Here is a 20,373-nt window from a genome sequence, read left to right on the forward strand (position 1 = left end):
TCACCGACACGATCAACATCCCTCGTGGCTTTGTAATCCTGCTGGTCTGGTCACCACGGCCCCTGTTCCCTAACTATTGCAGGATGCCGATAAGCTTCAGATTGTGCAGACAGCCAGCATCTGTTATATTCCGATCAAACTGTGCCATTTCAGTTTCTAAAGTTTCAGTCGGTTCCCTCACAAAATAATCAAGATTTAAGAAAATCGTTGCTACTGATACTCCAGGAGCTTTGCCAGTCACTCAGTAACACAAGTTCACCAGAGTTCATTTATTTTGCAATATTAACTCTGTACACGAAAAGGAAGTTGTTTTGAATAGAGAATTATTTGAATGTGATTAAAATACAGAAGTAAAATGTTTGAACCAAACTCACAGTTCATCGGGGCAGTTGATGGGTTGTGCTATTCTGTAGCCGTCTTTCAGATAGGCAGCCATCTCGAAGGGGTCAATGTCAACATAAGGAGTCTGTCCCAAAGTCATCAGCTCCCACAGAGAAACCCCGAAAGCCCACTGTAGGGACACAACACACAAGAGCTCAGACTTGACTGAACGACTGAAACAGAAAGATGATCCCTCCCTTTAACAATTGATGAGATCACTTGTGCCGGACATTCATTTAGCAAACAAATAGATAGTGTTTTCAGATCAGTATCTCAACGCAGAAAGATATTCCTATAAAAAGCTTCATATAGGACATTTGTGAATTTTTTTGGAGAGTTTCACAGATGATGGGAGAAGGGGGGGGGGTATAAATAAGAATAATAAGATTTTAAAAATGCAGTTTTTTTTGAAACACTATTATTATAACACAATTTATTAGTTCAATTTTTTAATACTTGATGTGATCAAAACAAAATCATAACATTAATAAACAAAAACAAAAAATCCTTAGTTAATAAAAATTGCTTGTATAAATTAAAGTAATTGATTTTAAGTTGTTATATTGTTATTCATTTATACAAGTATTTTAAGAGAAAATTATATTTATGAATATAAAGACCCTTGAGGTCTCCTTTAAGCCATTTTAGGGCCATTGGAAGTGTTCTGAAAACAAAGCATTCCAGTAACACAAAAGAAGGAAATCTGGAATTATTCCATTGATTTTGGACACAATCACGGCTTGTTCACAGAGACATTTAAGACGCTTCAAACCAAAAAAAAAAAAAAAAAAAAAAGCAGACATGCCCATTTCATGTGCATAAATCTGTTTGTTCTAAATTATTAGCTATGAAATAAACTGAAGTGCAAATTAAATTTTATTGATAAAAAATCAAGTTCAAGTCAATCAAGTTGATTAGATGACAGTCAATAACCTTGGATATAAAAAACAACAGGACTATAAAAAGCAGCATTCCTTTCAGCACAATAGGGTGACTTTATAAACCGTTCTATATGTGTCTGCTCTTCAGCGAGATGTGCTAGAAAATGTTAAACCGTAAAATAACTATAAAAAATTATGTTTGCGCTTGAGGGCAACAAACGACTCCAGAAGACACTTTAAATTTATCCTCCCTATTCACTAAGACAATTATGCCCATCTTTTCTTTTTAGACATGTAAAATCAGACAGGCTTCTTTACATATATATATAAAAAAAGCTGTTGTCCGTATTTAATGTGTTTTTTGTTTATTGGTCATTGAGAGGCTATGAGAGGGAAATTAGTCACAGATCGAGGTGGACATCCACTGCTGATCTGGTATTTTGTCTTATGTCTTATGTTTCACTGGGAGGTTGATAACCTGTACTACCGGTCCTTATTGTAAACGATTCTCCAGTGTATCTCAATAAACAAGAGTACATTTCCATACCAGGCCAATTGTTCCTGGCAGGGGAGCAGCACAAGCCATTATTGTCTGTTAGTTTGAAGGTACGCAAAGGTCAGATCGCTGACAGGTTTTGGCCTGGTGTGTCATTTATGAGGCGACCAGGCGGGGTTCAGTACTTCCTGACTGTCTAGGGTGGGTTGTTTCATTGGCACTTTGAGTGAGACAGACGGGAGCATGCAGTGTGTTGCCAAACAAACACAATTTTCTTCCCCATCCATTTCTCTCAGAAATACAAAAATGTACCAGTGGTTTGCTTTGCCATTTCCCATACCTGAGTTTGCTTTAAAGGACAGGTGACCCAAAAATGCAAATTCTATCATCATTTGCTCACTTTCATGTTGTTTTGACCTGATAAATTTTTTTTCAAGGCAGAAATTAAGATATTTTTCATGAATTCTCAGACATTACAGTCCCTCCACTGAAAGTCAGTTACACCAAAATTTTGATGCTTCACAAGCATCAACAAGACATTATAAAAGTAATCAATATGAATAGATTAGTTTAACCGGTATTTGCTTTATGCACAAGAATAAACTTCATGAGTACAGGGGCAGCTGTGGCCTAATGGTTAGAGAGCCGGACTAGTTACCAAAAAGGTCGCAGGTTCGAGTCTCTGTGCTGGCACTGAACCCACAGTTGCTCCCTCGGCACTGGATCTATAGCTGCCCACTGCTCCGGGTGTGTGTTCACTTCTCACTGCTGTGTGTGTGCACTTGGATGGGTTAAATGCAGAGCACCAATTCTGAGTATGGGTAACCGTACTTGGCAAAATGTTTGGTTTTTTTCTTTCATTGGTTCTCGTGCATCAAGCAAGCACGTTTGAGCTTCCTTTACCATATTAGATGTGCTCCATGTATGCGTTGATCATATTTATATGTGAATAAAAGCCTAAATTAAATCTGTTCTTCATATAAAGCAATCATCTCTCTTCAGAAGACTTGTTTGTTTTTTTATCTTATTAACTCTTTGAAGCACTGAAGCTCTGGCATAATGGTCTTTCAATGGAGAAACAGAAAGCAGTCACATTTCAATAAAAACATTAATCTGTTTCATTGTTAAAAGAAAGTCTTTAGAGTTTGGAATGATGTAAGTAAATGGTGACAGATTTCAGTTTTGAGTGTACTATCCCTTTACCTTACACTACACGTATTTGCAGACTTGCGAAATTCTCTGAAACTTGATTGTATACCTATTGCAGAACTATTATTCTGAATATAAACATATTAGGGAAACACAAATGTGTGTTAACTGCGTTATTGCTGCACGCAGCTGATGTCACAGGCCTAAACAAGTTCATGGGCACCTGAAGCATGCTTACTGTAACTGTCAGCAGTAACAAAGCATGATGGAGCAGACAGTATGACGTCAAAGAAGTTACACAATTTTAAATATGTTACCAAAATTTGGGACACAATCTGAAAGCCCACGAATGAGTGTGCAGGACCTTAGTTAAAAATTATAGTGATTTTACCAGTGCCATAAAAATACTAAATTCTTTTATAGGCAAAATATCCATAGGAAGTGAAAAACAAATTAGAGAACACCTGCTGCTGGTATGAAACAAAATATTATGTAAGTGCATGTTAAAGCCTGTTGCAAAAAAGGCAAAAAGGAGCAGCAACTCTTACCACATCACTGGCACTAGAGAAGTCATTGTTAAGCAAACTCTCCAAAGCCATCCAGCGAACAGGTCGGTTCTCATTGTCTCCGAGGCAGTGGTAGTCCATGGGGAAGAGATCACGGGCCAGCGCATTGTCCGTGATCTTCACTTGCATACTGTTATCAATTCTTTAAAATAAAAATAAAAATACAAAACAAAACTTGTGATCACAGGAGTGCCTTTACTGACAAGATGCACATGAAAATCTCATTCAATTTTTTGCACAGCCCTACTCAAAGGACAATATATTTGTACAATTTGTGCACAGAAGACGAAGATACACGTGTACCCAATGAATACAAAAAATATAAATATCACATGATGAAAGTCCAAATATTGGTCACAATAATGTTGAAAAACAAATCAGGGTGCTTGAAGTGGATCGCCATTCCTCTACACATGTCTGACTGCTTACTTCATGCCATAGGTAAAGTGTACAGATAGGGTTCTGCACATTTTTGAGTTAAGGTTGCAGAAATACTTTACTTTAAGTTTAATAACAAATAAATCCCAATGGATTATATATAGCAAGTGGATTATGGTTTCTGCGCTTATGACAATTAATTTATTCACTTTAAATCTTCAAGATATAAATCCTTGTATGCACATCACTCCCTGCACTTGTAACTTAATTGTAAACTTTTCAGATCATTATTATGGTTTAACTGACTGAAGTTATGATTACTTACTCTATATATTTGAATGTGTATTTTTATCCCAACCCGGGGACGATAGGCTTGATATCATTACATCATCACAAATTATGTCATTATGTTAGGGCTTAAAAGAACCTATTAACTTTTTTGAACCGGCATCAGTATGGTATGGCGTAACATTTCTGTCACACGCTTGAGGTATTCAGCCAATCACAACTCACCGGATAGCTGGCCAATCAGTGCACACCTCACTTTTCAGAATGATGACCTTTGTAAAAATCAATGCGTTTCAAAAAGGCGGGGCATAGAGGAGAAACAATAATAATACAGTAATGTGAAAAATAATGAGTTTTTTTAACCTTAAACCGCATAGACATTTCATTACACCAAATAATGATCTTTTTAGCAACATCATATGACCCCTTTAATAGCCAATGCCAATATGTAACACTTGGTGCAGCTATATACTCCTGCGTGAAGGATAGTTGATGTAAAATGGTAAATAGTGGGAGAACGTGAGGTCAAATGGCACTTACACACAGTTTCTGGCAGCCAGGTCTTTGTGAATAACCTCTCTCCGTGCCAGATAGCTCATCCCACATGAAATCTGTATTGCCATGTGGACCAGGTCTTGTTGAGAAATGGCCTTTGTGGATAAAACAAGAGAGAGTGGACAAAATGATTATGTGACCAAGAAACATTCTAAGGGTCACTGGGAGTCTAAGAAATTGTTTACATTTTAATTAGAGAGGTCCAGCAAGAGAAACCAAAAGACACAAAAAGCGGGACACATGACAAGTGGGTACACAGACGCTTGTGGTCACGGCTCACCTCTTGGGAAACCAGACTTGATGGAGCAACAAGTTCCTCTGTTGAATCTCATTTGGTATGAAGAGTCTGAAGTCTGATGTAATGAGTTACCTCACTAAACATAAACATTATGTTTAGTGAGCACCTAGATGTGAAGCCAAACACTAACACTTTAACTCTTTAGAGGGACTGCCTCAACTTCAGGCATCCTCATCCTTGTATAATCTATCTCGAGTCGGACACAAAAAGAAACCCTGGGTGCTAAATGACAAGGTCATAACAATCTTCTCTAAATGAAAGGCTTTTCAGATGGACTATACACAAGGCTTTAGAACAAAATAATTGCAGTGTGTGACCAACTCAGGTGTCACATGAGTTTGATGGTGCATGCTCATTCCTGTTTGTTCAGTGAGAATTGGGTAAGAGTGACTTAGACTGAAAGAGAGAATGTAGTACATAGAAGGCAGGGATGGGTCAATGAGAGCGAGTGTCTAGTAAATCTCAAGCTTAGCTGTCATATCTTAAGGGGGGATCAATTTAGACATGTTTTTTCTCTGAGAGAGGGTGCTTTAGTGTGCCAACAATTTAACAGCAAGTGTATGACTGTAAACGCACTAAACCCCTCTTTGAGAAGTCAAGACTCCAATTTATTGCTCTTTGCAATAAATCCCTTGAATCCCTTGAAAGCAATGATTTTGTTTTAGTACAAATAGTTAATACAAATAAATAAATAAAATGCTAAAAAGCAACTGTTTTAAAAAGATAGTTAATTTAAGCATCACATGTTTTTAATGTATAATATGGAAAATGTGAATTTGGCTGGAAAGGTAATCTAAAATAAAAAACGTAAAATATACACAACTGTTGGATATACAATAGTTTAAAAGTCTATTCTCACCATGGCTGCATTTATTCAGTCAAAAATACAGTAGTATTGTGGAATATTATTATAATTTAAATAGACTGTTTTCTTTAGTGACATTTTCAATTGTAATTTCTTCTTGTGAAATCAAAGCATTCAGTCATTTATATTTATTGATTTTATTAAATGCTGGTCTATGTGCAGACAAACATTTGTTGTGCTTCCCTAGGGTGCTAACTTTTTAAAACAGGTCACAGAGTTCATGCATACTGCTCCATTCAGTCTGGCTCCGTCCAGGTGTTTGATCAGTATCTGGTGGACAGGGTACAAGACTCTAAACCAGCCTAATTATACAGTGCTTCCTTAAGGCTGACTAGTCATTCACACAGAGGCATTTTTGAAGTATGCAGTTTTGCACCCCCCTAGAAGGCAGCAAACAGACATGCATCTAAGATTCAGTTCAGGTGAAAACTTTGGCAGTAAAAACTAAAATAAATCACCCACTTTCAATGTTCAAAATGCTGGGTGTTATCTAAAGCATGGGTAGTTTACATGACTTATGTTTTTCCAAAAACAACTGAAGATTGATGCAGGAAGTATAAAAACACTGTCACAACAAGCTTGGTCTTGAAGAGGAAAAAATGATAGCTTAAAGCACCCAGCTAACCATTTTTAGAATACACTGGTCTGACTGATCGAACATAAGAGTATGTAATCTTGTCTTTGAAGATGGTTTAGTGGCAGCTGAATGAAAGACTGCCCAGGGTTATCGCATCGCAAAGGCTCGAGATCAGTACATGACTGTAAAGCACCTATCGTAGAAAGATCACTCGATGTTGATTGAGGATCTGCACAATGAATTCACTGTTTAGAAGAAAGCAATTAAACAGGATAATCTGTATACTCCAGGCGTTCTGCTGGAGGGTCTCTAATAAAAACACCTGCCTCAGATTGATTTATGGCTAACAGCAGGAGTATCACTGCACTACTTAGTATTAGCTGAATTTACACTAATCAGAATAATCACTCTCTGTGAAAACGTGGATGCAGTTTAACTGTTGCATTATGTATTATGAGTAGTTTTTACCTAATGCCTCAAAGCACAAATTGCATTTCAATAATAAAATGTCTCACCTGTGGGTTGTTGGCCTCAGCAAGCTTACATTGGCGCAGGAAAAGCTTAAGATTTCCCCAGTTCATATAGGGCAACAGGACCATGGGCTTCTCACCATCTTCTATACACACATGGCTAATTGGTAACAGGTTCCTAAGAATGAACAGACCAGGAAAAATAGGTTCAACTTTGTCGGTGTAGGTAAAAGGACAAATGGCAGGAAAAGGCCAAGACTTCAAACACATTTCTGCAGTAAAAAAACAAAACAAGTACACAGCACATTTAATGTGGTAAACACAATGGAAACAAGCATTAGAGAAATGACTTACTGTTACTAGATTCTCACTAGCAATGAGACACAAAGTAGTCAGTGAGTGACATGTTATCCTAAGGTACTAGGTCTGCACAAGACTATTTTAATCAGGGATTCATTTGGGACAAGGAAAAATGTATGCCATGGGCTGTGCTGAACCGTTTAACCTCAGACACGGGTCTGCGTGACTACAAAGCTGGAAACGTTCAGGACAGGACATGGGTCTGAGACCATCCCAAATGGCAAACAGTAAAATCTAAACAGAGAATTTGACCTCAGGGCTGTTCTACCGCCTCTATATTAATATCATGAAAATTATTCTGAATGAAGATGAAATGATATTAAATATTACGTGAAATGATACAAAATAAACATGCTCATAGATGAACACCAGGATTACAAAATTAGTATTCAGTTTAAAATTTCATTTTCATTCCTGTTCATGTCAACAGTATATTTATTTTGTTAGTATTTTTTCAGTATGACTTTTTTTTATTTAGATCAGCAGTTTTCAGTAGCTCTCATCAATAAAAAGATAACCAATGGTCAATAATTGGCTGATATTAAAATAAAAACAAAAAAACAAACGCCACAAGTGAACTTAGTCATCCCAACATTATGCACAATAAAAATTGATTTTATTTAACTGTTCAACTTTACATTGAAGACTCACTTCAAGTTACTCTAAATATAAATTACTGATAAATACTAATACATTTTGTAATATCTGTTGATAACAGATAATCAATGTCCCAGCCAGGATTATAATATTGCCTAAAACATCCAGAGCAGTTTGACCAATAACATGCAGGTATTGTACATAATCGACCAATCGTGGGGCTGCGTGTGAGAAGAGATCTAGATAGAACGATCAAAGCGATGCAAATATGCGCACGTGTTTGTTCATTCGATTGATTTGAAGCATCCAAAAAAATCCCCCAAAAAAACAAAGTGCGCCACAATGCTTCAAGTCAAATGAACGAACAAACACGTGAAAGCGATTCGAAAGCATTAGGAGCCGTCTGCTCTGCTCTTTATAGCTCTCATGAATGTTACACAACGATCAACCTGCACAGTGCAAATAGCCAAAACCTGGATATTTTAGGCATTATAAAATCCTGGCTGGGACGTGTCCCGTATGAACGGCGCATATGGTCATCCTACCAATGTGGTACCGGCAGGCCTATATATTAGTATATGATAAATGTCCAGGCCTTGGATCCAGAACTGGATTTGCTCAGATCTCGTCAGACAGCCCACACCAGAGCACAAATAGTCGCTGGATTTGTGAAGTTAATTTGAGTGATCTATTTACACTGTAGTTTTTGTCTTAGAGATAGATGTAGTTAACAATGATATGAGAGCACAAAGTTGATTTATAAGAATAGTTCATCAGAAATGCAGAACGCAGAAGAAAGAACACAGAGAAAGACAGTAATTCACACAGCAGAGGAAGTGTGCAGATCAGTAGTCAGTGAAGTGTCATAGCTGCAACTGTGGTCATCATATTGCTGTAACAACATTCAAACATTACACAACATGCTTCCATTGTGCACAGGGTAATTTAACCATCAAGAAAGTATGGTAATTTATATTTATATACACAAGCATATTATGTCATCATTCTCAAAACCTCAAATCAGCTTTTCTGTTTGATGACATTACAGGGGTTTTTTGGTAAGTGAAGTGAACTTCTACAGATATTCCCTACTCAGTATGTAAGAAACTGCGATTCAAAACACATCTATAACAAGCTTTGTTCATATATGAAAGGATTTGTTTAAAAGTGTGTAATTTCTGCACCACTAGCATCCGAACAAAAAAAATGAACACTCGGTGCATACACACACAAACACACACACAGCAAATGACGTGTGATTCTGTACAAGTGATATGTGGTATAAAGGGAGAATGATATGGCAGATTTTGCATAAGCTTCAAGAAAGCACCACAGGGTGGCTGTAACTCACCTGTGGTGAAGGCCACGTAGTTTACAGCTTTCTGTAAGCATCATGGTCACCTGTACTTCTGAGGCATGATCTGCACAGCAAAAATCAAGAACAAAGTGTCAGGGATATGTGTTGCAAACCTGGACAACCCAGTCGTGAGGGAAACCTGACAGAATTGACTGACAAAGTCTTCTCATCTCTCCACACAGCAATCAAAATGAGAAAGTAAGTGAACCCTCACATCTGGAAAAAAAGCTAGATCCTTAATGTCAAGCAGCACTAAATGATAGTGGAAATGTTTGAACATTTTGTCAAATTTAATAGATTGTGCCATTATTTCATTTAACTCATGTCACTCTTTACAGGGACTATAACTTCCGAAAATAATGCAAAAGGTCATTAAAGGTTTAGAGTGTTCCCCACACAATGCTTTCAATATGGCATATGAACTACTTTTATGCTGTATTTGTCAGCATTTTTGGAGCCCCAGTACTCATTTAAATTCATTATAAAGAAAAAGATAGGCAGGATTTACTAAGATTCACCATTTGAGTTTCAAAGAAGAAAGTAAGCCATACATGTTTGTAATGCAATGTGGGTAAGAAAATACCCATTTTTGTGTGAACTATCCTTTTAAAGAACATTAAATCAAGTGAATGTCAAAGTTTGATTGCTCTTAAAACAGCCTAATGTCTCACAGATTGCTAGCTGAGTGAACATTTAGAATGAGTTCACAGAGGTCTGGCTTTATCTTTGAGAACAGCTTTTGACGGATGCTTGGAGAGTATGGGTAACGTGTATGGTTTCCTGTCCCCTTGGGCAAGAGCCGGGGTGGAAACTGAACAGCTTGGCCCAGCAGAGGCTGGTACAGTGGCATTGTCTGGTGGCTGGCACCAGTCCTGCGCTGGGTAAACAGGGCACAATGACAAATAAAGGGGTGAGCGGTGTGACAGGAAGTGCTGAAGGTTCTCATGGCATTTGCATTTTCTAGAGGAACTGATAACAGAGAACTAGATTATCAATATTATCAAAACAGCCCAGTTTCATATATGTATTATGAACTTTGGAACTTCACAACGAGGCTCATTATCACAATCCCTTATGATTTTCCAGAGAAAATGGTCATTTTTAATCCTGTTGGGAAAGTTATTTTAAATGGTTCATTTTAGAAAGCTGTACACAAGGGAGGCATCGAATGAGAGTTAAGAGGATTTACCTTTCACTGCTTTTACAAAGACTTGTTTCTCTTTGCTTGGGTCCTTCTCGTCAAGCAAGACTCCATGAAAAATGCGGCCAAAGGTCCCTTAGGATAAAAAAAAAACCATTATTACATCTCAGTATACATAAATATACACGGACTGTCTCACATAAGAAATTAACCAGTCTCAGTGAATCTGTTTCAATGAACAGTGTCAGGGTTAGAGGGCCGCATTATTATTTCAAATATCATGAAAAGAACAAACATCTATCTTGCTATATGTACTCCTTTTCTTTGGGATAAAACAACATGCCAACTGTTGCATGGTGAAAAGCACAGCAGGTATGAACGGGTAATCCTGGACGACCTCTGAGAATAAACATAGCATGTAAATACCAGCAGGCGCAGGACTGTCTCTCACCTTCCCACTGCTGTTTGACATAGCTGCAGCTGCCATAAACTCAGATGACACTTAAGAATGTAATGGATCAGCACATCTTACAGATCATTGAAACTCAAAGCAGGCGGACTTGGGGTAGTGTTACTATTGATAGGGGCCAGCACCACATTTTCTACCCTCTTATCTGATCCTTTTTCCCCTTTCGTGCTGCCATGCTTGTTATAACATGCCACCTTATTCCAAGTCAGCTTGCTGATGTTGAAGTCTGCTTTAATTCCTGCTTGTGATTACTGTTGAGTTGTCCTCCATTCAAATATGAACACAAATGCATGCAAGACCAATAATCATAGACCAATAATTTTAAAAGAGCTTTAGGGAAAATGGTCACAACATTTTGTGAAATAAAGTTATGTGAGGTGCAATACTGTACATATGTGGTACACATGACCTTTAAAACCTTAAGTCTAATACTTGATCAGGATGAGCAGATTTGGTTTGACTAGAAGCAGCAAGCATACACTAAAACTCATTCAATATGGTTTATAACTGCGAGCAAGTAGCGACTTTACAGTAGCATTTTTCATTGTCTAATTATACTACCCACCGTTTTAGGAGGAGGAAGGGAAATCAGACATGGTAGGACAAATGAACACTGGCCGTAAAGCTTAAAATGAGTTTACAGAACTATTATCTATACAAAGAGAGGCGAGTGGTGATTTGCTTAACATTTCTTGAAAGCAATGTAATTTCACAGGCTTGATGAACCTGAAAAAAATTATAATCTCAAAATAACTGAGAAAAAGAGCAGGCATGTCCAAACATTTTGCTGGTAATGTAAGTAGCAAGATATAGCGGTTATACTTTGACATTGATTATTCAGATGTAATTAAAATTTTCTAAAGTGAATTCATAGAAATGTCCTGGTAAATAGCAAAAGTATTGTCCAACTGTTTCTTTGTTGCAATGCAGAACAACAAATGCAATTGCATCTAACCTAAAAAAAAAAAAAGAAAAACATTGCATTATACATTATGCAACTGTCTGGGTTTCCGTTACAGCTTTCAGCTGCTTTAAGGTAGTTTATGATAAACTGGTTAAAGTGAGAGGAAAACTGCAGTCAAACTCGAGACAGGCATGGTCATTATGCTGGACTGGGGAATTTCTTGGTAGACGTTTAACTGATTGCTTAAGTTTTGTAAAGAAACTAAGCACAGCATGTCCTGAGATGTAATGTTTTATAGACATGATCTGTGCTCTGAATCAACTGATGGTCTTAACCTGTTCAAATTTGTCATCAATAGAGACATACACTGTTTTACAAGAAAAAGGCAAAGTTTCCCTACATCATCAGGCCCAAAATGTACTCTACGCAAGTATGTGAACAGAGACTCAAGATCAGTTTGTTCTGAATTGCTGCGTTCTGAAAAGTTCACAAGTTTGTTGGAGTTAAGCATCCCTTGCTCTCCTTGGAGCGTTCATTACAGAAGTAGGAATGACGTCATTCAAATGTTTTCAATCAAGTCAGTTCACAGAACAGTCAATGATCTGCAATAGTAATGTATTGTAATAAATGTGTTAAATTTGTTGGGTGACGACAAATGTGTTCATGAGATATGCATTTGCTCTACTCATTTGCAAAACTCCTCAAATGGTTAACACACACACACACACACACACACACACACTAAAAATGCTGTTAGCATATGTAAGAAAAATATGAATAATTCTGATGTCATTAAAAATGAAGCAATTTTATTTTCTGGTTTGTTTGTTACTTTTTAAAATGTAACTTTTTCCTTTACTCTTCAACTTCAACACCTAAACCTTTTAAAACTATAGTTTAAAACTAATGATTAAGTTTATGCAAAGCAGGTAGAGTCCCTTGTCATTTATCTCCTCCATTCAAAAACCTCAAACTTAATTTATCCTACTGTTTATGTTGTTGCTACTTATGTTATTCTGTTAATTCATTCTTGAAAAATACTTATGTATATCATATAAATTATAATAATATGTTCTGAATATCAGTTATCAGACATATAAACAAATAATCAATAGCAGATAAAAAAACAAAACCGTTAACACGTCAATTTCGTTCTAAGCTTCACACACAGATATTAATGTATGACTTTACAAGATTTTTGAACCATTTGCTTATTTAGCCATTTCAGAGCTTGACAGCTCTTATTTCTCATTTACATAAAATGGCAGCAAGGATATTCTTCGAAAATTCTCTTTTTTGCTGCACTGAAGTAAAGATAATACGATTTGAGACAACAAGAAAATCTTTCATTTTTGAGTAAATGAACCACGCTCCTGTGTTTTTGACCTTGATATTACCACATATCAGTTGCAGCAAATATTTAATAAGCAAAAGAACTTTGAAATTTCCACTTCAAATAAAGGCCATTCAATTCAATCATATTGAGCTGGTCGTAAAAAAAAACAGCATAAAACAACAACAAAAAAAAACACAAAAGCAACTAAAAAATATTTATAATAATAATAAATCCTACATTTCCCCAAATGTCCAATACAGTTGGTTTAATCAGATTATCTAACTTAAGTTTGCCAAGTCAGCACTTAAAACACAATTTCTTATAAATAATAAATCAGCTTCATCAAGCTTGTGGCCACATGTACATGATGAAAGTCCCACTAATGGAAAAAGGTGCTACATAGGGGATTTACTGCACTGAGATTTTGCAAGAACGCATGTCAAACAAGGCGGGTTCTTGACGCACAGTTTTGTCTATGTTGTATAGCTTATGTGACTAATGACATTTGTGTCAACATCTTCTGTGCAAGCCGAAAGCTGTGCTGGCACAAGGCCCAGCAGAGAGCTTTTCTGTTTGGACTCCAATTAAGTGCTTGGGTGCAGATTTCCTGCTGGAGCACAACTCTTGTGTGATCCAACAAAATTATTTTGCAGGGGGAAGTGTCTAACCTCAAGATGAGCGGACAAATGATGCTGACGCATTTGTTTGCCATGATGCAATTTCAGTTGAACTAGCCGTTCAAAAGAACCACTATTGGAAATATATACGTTTCAGTGGCACGGAGATAAACACTGCTACTAAGAATCGAGTCTTTCAAAAGCAGTATTAACTTGCTGTGGTTTCCATGTGCGTCTGTGAGGCTTGTGGGATTAGATACCTTCATGTAAGACGTCTCGTAGTGTGACTCTCTCTCTGGAGATGGCGATGTCTTTGACCTTTGCCTTGGCCTCAAGGAGAGTGACGCTTCTCAAGTCATTCTTCTCTATCCGCAGTGAGGGATAACCTGAAATCAGACACACACACACACACACACACACACACACACACACACACACACACACACACACACACACACACACAAACGCTGCATTAAAATAAGTGTTAACAATTCACATTAGAACTAATTAAAAGCCGGTCTAATTACAGACAAATCAAAACAAAGGTGATTCATGGAATGAAAGAGGTTTGCGGTGTTATTTTAACAACTGGAACTATTTAGACACTTCATCAATTAACTAAAACCCCAGCTTTGCCAAAGGCAAATACAGCGGCGTCACTCTTGCACGACATGTTTCGGTGTTTAACCGATTTTATCTGTTATACAGCCAACTGTATTAGATGTTTGGAGAAAGCTGTTTTTTTGTCATGAAGCTGCAGTGTACTTTAAAACACACAAGCTAAATACACACACACAAAAATGTACTGTCAGCACAAATACCAGTACATAAGTCCGTTTAAATTTGGTTGTGACTAATGCATGTGTTGTTTTTAGGTCTGAACAATTTCCCACTCTGCCTTGTGGTAACATTATATTAGTGATTATATAAATACAGTTGATAACGGTAAAGCTGCTTTGACACAATCAGTATTGTATAAAGAACTATATAAATAAAGGTGACTTGATTATGAAAACAAAACAAAATGTAAATATCACTTTTCACTAACAATACAACTAGCCAGTGTGCTAACTGATTTAGACTAAATTTGTCTCAACCTGAATGTGCATGATGCTGCCCCCAAGTGGTTATTATAGCTAACTAATGTGAAACTGCTAACGTTCCCTACAATCAAGTCTACACAGTCCTCATGGTCTGTAAACAAAAATATAAATTCATTACAGTTTTCATAAAAATATCAAGCATTATAGATTTTAAAACTCATTATAATAAAGATGTTTCTTGACTTCTTATGCACCATATCTGCATTTTACAATGATTTCTGGACACTGGAGTAATGGCTGCTAAAGAAAACTTTTTTTTTTGCCACCACAGGAATAAATTACATTTTAAATTACATTAAAATAGAAAACAGTTATTTTAAATTGTAACAATATTTCAAACTATTTCTATTTTACTGTATTTTTGATTAAGAAAATGGTCTTGGTGAGCATAAGAGACTCAGTTTAAAAACATTCAAAAATCTTTGTAATCTTTTGTAATGATAAATGTTTCTACGTTAGTGTAGGCAAAGGGTTCAGTCAATGGTAGACAATAGTTTCCATGGCATTTTTTCCCCCAAACTATGGTAAGTCAGATGTTTGGTTAGCCACATTTTTCAACTCACACAGATTTGAAACAACATTAGGGTGAGTAAATGATAGAATTTTCATTTTATCTGATTGATGATCTTGTCATGCAAACGAGAACAAGTGTTTTGTGCTTTGCATCACTGTAATACTATGTTAACCAATAAACGAGCTGTTAAAACCAATATATTATATATATATATATATATATATATATATATATATATATATATATATATATATATATATATAATAAAAATGGTGATGGTGAGGAAGAAACCAGGTTAAAGGTAGAAGGTTAGTGAACATGATTGTTGCTCTCTCTATCTGCTACACAGCAGCAGAACTTACTTTTGGTTTCATGCGAGGGGGAACCAGGGTGAGGGAAGGAGCCGCCTGCAAGCTGGAGCATGGGTGCAGAGCCAGTATGAGCATCTGATAGGAGGAGGAAGAGGTGGAGGGAGGACAGAGTGAGAGAAAAAAAAAGAAAGATGGAGAGAGGTGTATGAAGGATGAATAATCATAGCAGGCAGATGGAGCCTGAACTATTCCACACACAAGAACAAGAGTGAGACAACAGGACGCATGGTGTATATAAGCATGAAATAGACTAGTGCACCAAGCATGTAAAACCACTAGGAGGCACTACACACAATGTCAGTACACAGTCTGGTCAAAAATGGGGTGGATATCTCCAAGATCAACTATCCACACTGGTTTATGAAAAGAACTTAGAACTTTACAACATGATTGTCTGTAAGGGGGAGTATTCGCTAAGGCTGGCTTTAAAGATTGTGCAAATCTGTTGAAACAAGATTACTAAACATTTTTAGGTACTTCGCTGCATAAATTGCTTACTACTGAGTTTGTTCCGCATCTTACTTCTAGCCCATTCTATATGCAGGTATGTATGTATGAAAACAATTCGATTATATAACATTAGTAATGTTGGAATTGTTACGTTACCTACAGTACAGACCAAAAGTTTGGACACACCTTCTCATTCAAAGAGTTTCTTTATTTTCATGACTATGAAAATTGTAGTCACACTGAAGGCATCAAGGGCTATTTGACCAAGAAGGAGAGTGATGGGGTGCTGCGCCAGATGACCTGGCCTCCACAGTCACCGGACCTGAACCCAATCGAGATGGTTTAGGGGTCAGCTGGACCGCAGACAGAAGGCAAAAGGGCCAACAAGTGCTAAGCATCTCTCGGGAAACTCCTTCAAGACTGTTGGAAGACCATTTCAGGTGACTACCTCTTGAAGCTCATCAAGAGAATGCCAAGAGTGTGCAAAGCAGTAATCAAAGCAAAAGGTGGCTACATTGAAGAACCTAGAATATGACATTTTCAGTTTTTTCACTTTTTTGTTATGTATATAATTCCACATGTGTTAATTCATAGTTTTGATGCCTTCAGTGTGAATCTACAATTTTCATAGTCATGAAAATAAAGAAAACTCTTCGAATGAGAAGGTGTGTCCAAACCTTTGGTCTGAACTGTACATCAGCTACTTTTGCCATTTCCTGCCATTTGCTAATATAACAAATTCTGTCTTGGGGCATAATTTTGACAAAAAATTTTTAAGAATACTGTGTGTTTGGACATTTTACTAATTTGACATTAATTTTTACATACTGTACAGGAGGGGAGGATATGGATGTAAGGAGTGACACCAGTTGCTTAAAATTAATATACATTTCTTGAATGAGTCAAGTGATGTTTGTTCTAAATAAAAAAATGTCTTGAACCATGTGATATTTCTCAATCTAATTAAAAGACAGACATTTATTTTGTTACTTAACTGTCTAAATATTTTTTGGAGCCAATGTGAATATAAAACCCATGGAATCAGCTGGTAAACTTCAACTAATTGGAAGTTGATGGGAGGTTAACTTCCTGTTGATTTGGTCTTATTTGAGTCCTAAGTTGCAAAAGGGGTGGGGGTGGTCAGCTTCCCGTGGTGGGAAAAAAATACAAATAAAAAGACAACAACCTAAGTGTGAAGAAACGGCTCTAAGATGGCACTTACGGATGATAGTGAAGGATTGAGCAAATACCTGCCGACTGACATGACTTCTGTACTATTGTGAGGGGACCTGAAGACTTAATAAATACACATACACAAGAAACATTTGTGCTCATTCCCATCACACAAAAACAATTAATGCTGGACTAATCTTATGGAAAAAAAATGTGGAGGGGGAATGTGTGTTTCGGTCTATTCCAACCTTCTGATTCCAGTTTAGCTAATTCAATCATTCTTTTCCAATTTTCTCATTTATAAAGGAATGCACATTTGGTGTACACACAACAAGACAAAAAGCAGCCAGAGGTGTGAAATTTAGAACAATTTAACAAGCTGCTGTCTTAGCCACAGGGAGCAAAGCATCCTGGTGATGTTTATCTGCTCTTTGAGCTACTTCTTCGGTGGAGAGACAGTTCTCTGGTTTCATCTTAAACATGGAAGAGGAGTGCAGATGGTTACGGCAGATGGTTGACATGATTGAGAGAGCTCCTGAGCGGAGGTCAGGGGTGAGAGACGTGGTGTGGTCATAGTCTTACTGGTGACAGGTGTAGCGTTGTTGGGGGTGTCCGCCCTCAGGTACTGGGTGGTCTGGGTGGAAGGCTGAGACAGACCCTGAGAGCTTCCACTGTCGCTGACGCTAAAAGATTTAGTGAGAGGAAATTAATTACTTTAGGAATCGAAACACACCAATTTGAAAGGTACTTTGGCTTATATCATTACTTAACTATAATAACCCAAAATCTGTTTACTAAACCATACCGGTCTTTGATTTTTAAATGCTTTCACAGCCTCTATTATGATGAAATCATCTGTTGTTTTGTTTTTTCAGAAGGTGCAGGGTTTTACCAGGGTTTAACCCGAACCCCAGTGCATTTAAAAACGAAGTGCTGTGTAATTGTCCCAATTAAAGCCATTAGACTCAAACTCCAAAGGTTAAACACTGAGGCCCCTGAAGAAAGACCTGAAATGCTGCCGGTTTAACCTGCCTCCTGAAACTCATTGAACCTAATCATGATCTAATGTCACCAACTCATCATCATTAAACAGTTCTGGTTTCTTCTGGTCTACTACTTGGGATATGGAGCAAAAACAATCCACCGGTAGAAAATGAAGTCTGAACACATTCTTGTTCTGAGGTTGCTATGTTTTAGAAGATAAACAGAGCTCTGTGTCTTTTCTTGTAAATAGAATGTTTTTTGTACTAATGCCCAATTCAATTTCAGAAAAAACACAGTGAAACTTCCCTGCTCTGGTATGAAATTAGTAGGAGATGAAATGTTTTTTTTTTCCCGTCTTCTTCTGACAACCCACAATGAATACAATTTTTTTTTTTATAAATAAATAAAAACACACACAGAGCAAATGACCAGAACCACTATAAAATAAATCGAATTTGCTCTATACTACTGAGAACTACTGAGTAGTACTGATAACACTACTGTTTTGGTGCAGTTAAACTAAACAATAAAACACAGAAGTGCATGCATACACACACACACCTGTCATCCATTTCCACTCTCTTCATGCTGTGGAGGTGTAACACAGCGAGGATGATGGCTACCAGGAAGATGACGATGCAGCACACACACACGCTGATGTAGAAAACTCGTGTGGATGTGGTGGGAGCATTTGAACTGCTCGCTAAGACCAAAAGAGAGGAGAGTTTACAAGAGGTGAATGAAGACGGTCTCACTGTAGAACCGCATTCACTAAAAAGGACAAATACTAAATGGTAAATACTCACGGTCTATTCTCTGTATGGTTGTGTTTGGGAATGGCAGAGTTTTGGGGGGCTCCGGCTGCTCAATTCCTGTAAAGTAAAACAATGAGGGGAAGGATGAAAAAAAGTGTAAGGCATATACCAGTTTACTGTTTTATATCACTGAATGTTGCCCATCAGAGGAACTAGAAAATTACAGATTTTGCTTACAGAAAATAACAGAATTTTTATCACATAAAAAAAAAATTGTTGCAGATTAAAGGGCTTTTTCTTGTCACAGATTAGTTATACATACATACATACATACACACACACACACACACACACACACACACACACACACACACACACACACCTATTATTTGTGACAAGCAAAAGCCCTTTAATTCTCATTATATTTCTTTATTGTATTTCCCAAAAAGATACTATAATACAATAAATTATGCTGATTCTGATACAAATCAAAGTCTAAAAAGCAACTTTTGAACATACTTCACTGTAATTACTTTCTTTGATTATGCTATGGAGAACAATATTTTCCTTTAAGCAAAATATTACATATTTCTCTTGATTTTTGGTGTGAAATGTGACATTGTCTTGATGGGTCTCATGAGATTCAGCCAAAAACATGAACTGGTTAATTGTGGTCTCTGTTTGGTTTGTAAATTGCTGCCAGGGCAGTAAAATCTCACTCCTTCCACACAAAGTGTAAGACGCACAGTATCTTCTTGAGCACCGCACACACATGCTGACCCAGTTATTCCACAAGGGAGAGAAAATTGGGTCATACACAAACTCTTTTTCTTCTCTGGCAGTTAATTTGGCTCATGTGCTTCAAATAAGCAGGGAATAAATTCACTGGCTATTTCCTCTAGGGAAGCATATGACAAAAAGCCTGTGTTATCATCATCATCTGTGCAGTCTGTGGCAATGTGAAACTTGACTAGGGATGGACCGGTTGACCGGCCATAAATCGGAACCGGCCGGTTTTTGCTTAAAATACGCGATCGGCAATTGGCCGGTTTTTGGTCTTTTTTCGGCCGATTTTTCCGGAAGTGCACCCGCGTGCACAGACTTCATTGTAATCGTTCGCTATGTCATGTGTGGAAGTATTTCGAAATCTGTGCGTAAGACAAGGGCAGCCGATCAGCTCTGGAAATGCAGGGCTTCATGTCTGAGGCACAGATAGCAGGAAGCGATCAGCCGTTGGTGTACTGGCGCACAAATAAGAGTCCCTTTTCTGGGTACTGCACACTAGAGCTGCGCGAGCATATACTGTACCGGTCCGCACCCTGAACACGAGTAGACCGT

General features: G+C 37.4%; 1 protein-coding gene across 2 annotated transcripts in view; it reads right to left on the minus strand.

Moving 5' to 3' along the window:
- The window catches only part of LOC132151903 (tyrosine-protein kinase RYK-like), a 68,044-nt gene that overhangs the window by 1,385 nt on the left and 46,286 nt on the right, over positions 1–20,373 (minus strand). Inside the window, exons 5-15 of one of the 2 annotated variants that reach the window (XM_059560422.1) lie at positions 19,087–19,152; positions 18,842–18,983; positions 17,879–17,979; positions 15,665–15,748; positions 13,946–14,071; positions 10,408–10,494; positions 9,213–9,282; positions 6,950–7,082; positions 4,680–4,789; positions 3,456–3,615; positions 375–511 (exon numbers count right to left, since the gene is read on the minus strand). In XM_059560422.1, coding sequence (XP_059416405.1) covers positions 375–511; positions 3,456–3,615; positions 4,680–4,789; positions 6,950–7,082; positions 9,213–9,282; positions 10,408–10,494; positions 13,946–14,071; positions 15,665–15,748; positions 17,879–17,979; positions 18,842–18,983; positions 19,087–19,152 — 1,216 coding nt within the window. The remainder of the gene's footprint in view (positions 1–374; positions 512–3,455; positions 3,616–4,679; positions 4,790–6,949; positions 7,083–9,212; positions 9,283–10,407; positions 10,495–13,945; positions 14,072–15,664; positions 15,749–17,878; positions 17,980–18,841; positions 18,984–19,086; positions 19,153–20,373) is intronic. The other variant, XM_059560423.1, reaches the window with a different exon arrangement.

This window comes from Carassius carassius, chromosome 10 (assembly GCF_963082965.1).
Source record: "Carassius carassius chromosome 10, fCarCar2.1, whole genome shotgun sequence".
In the NCBI taxonomy this organism is placed as follows: Eukaryota; Metazoa; Chordata; class Actinopteri; order Cypriniformes; family Cyprinidae; genus Carassius; species Carassius carassius.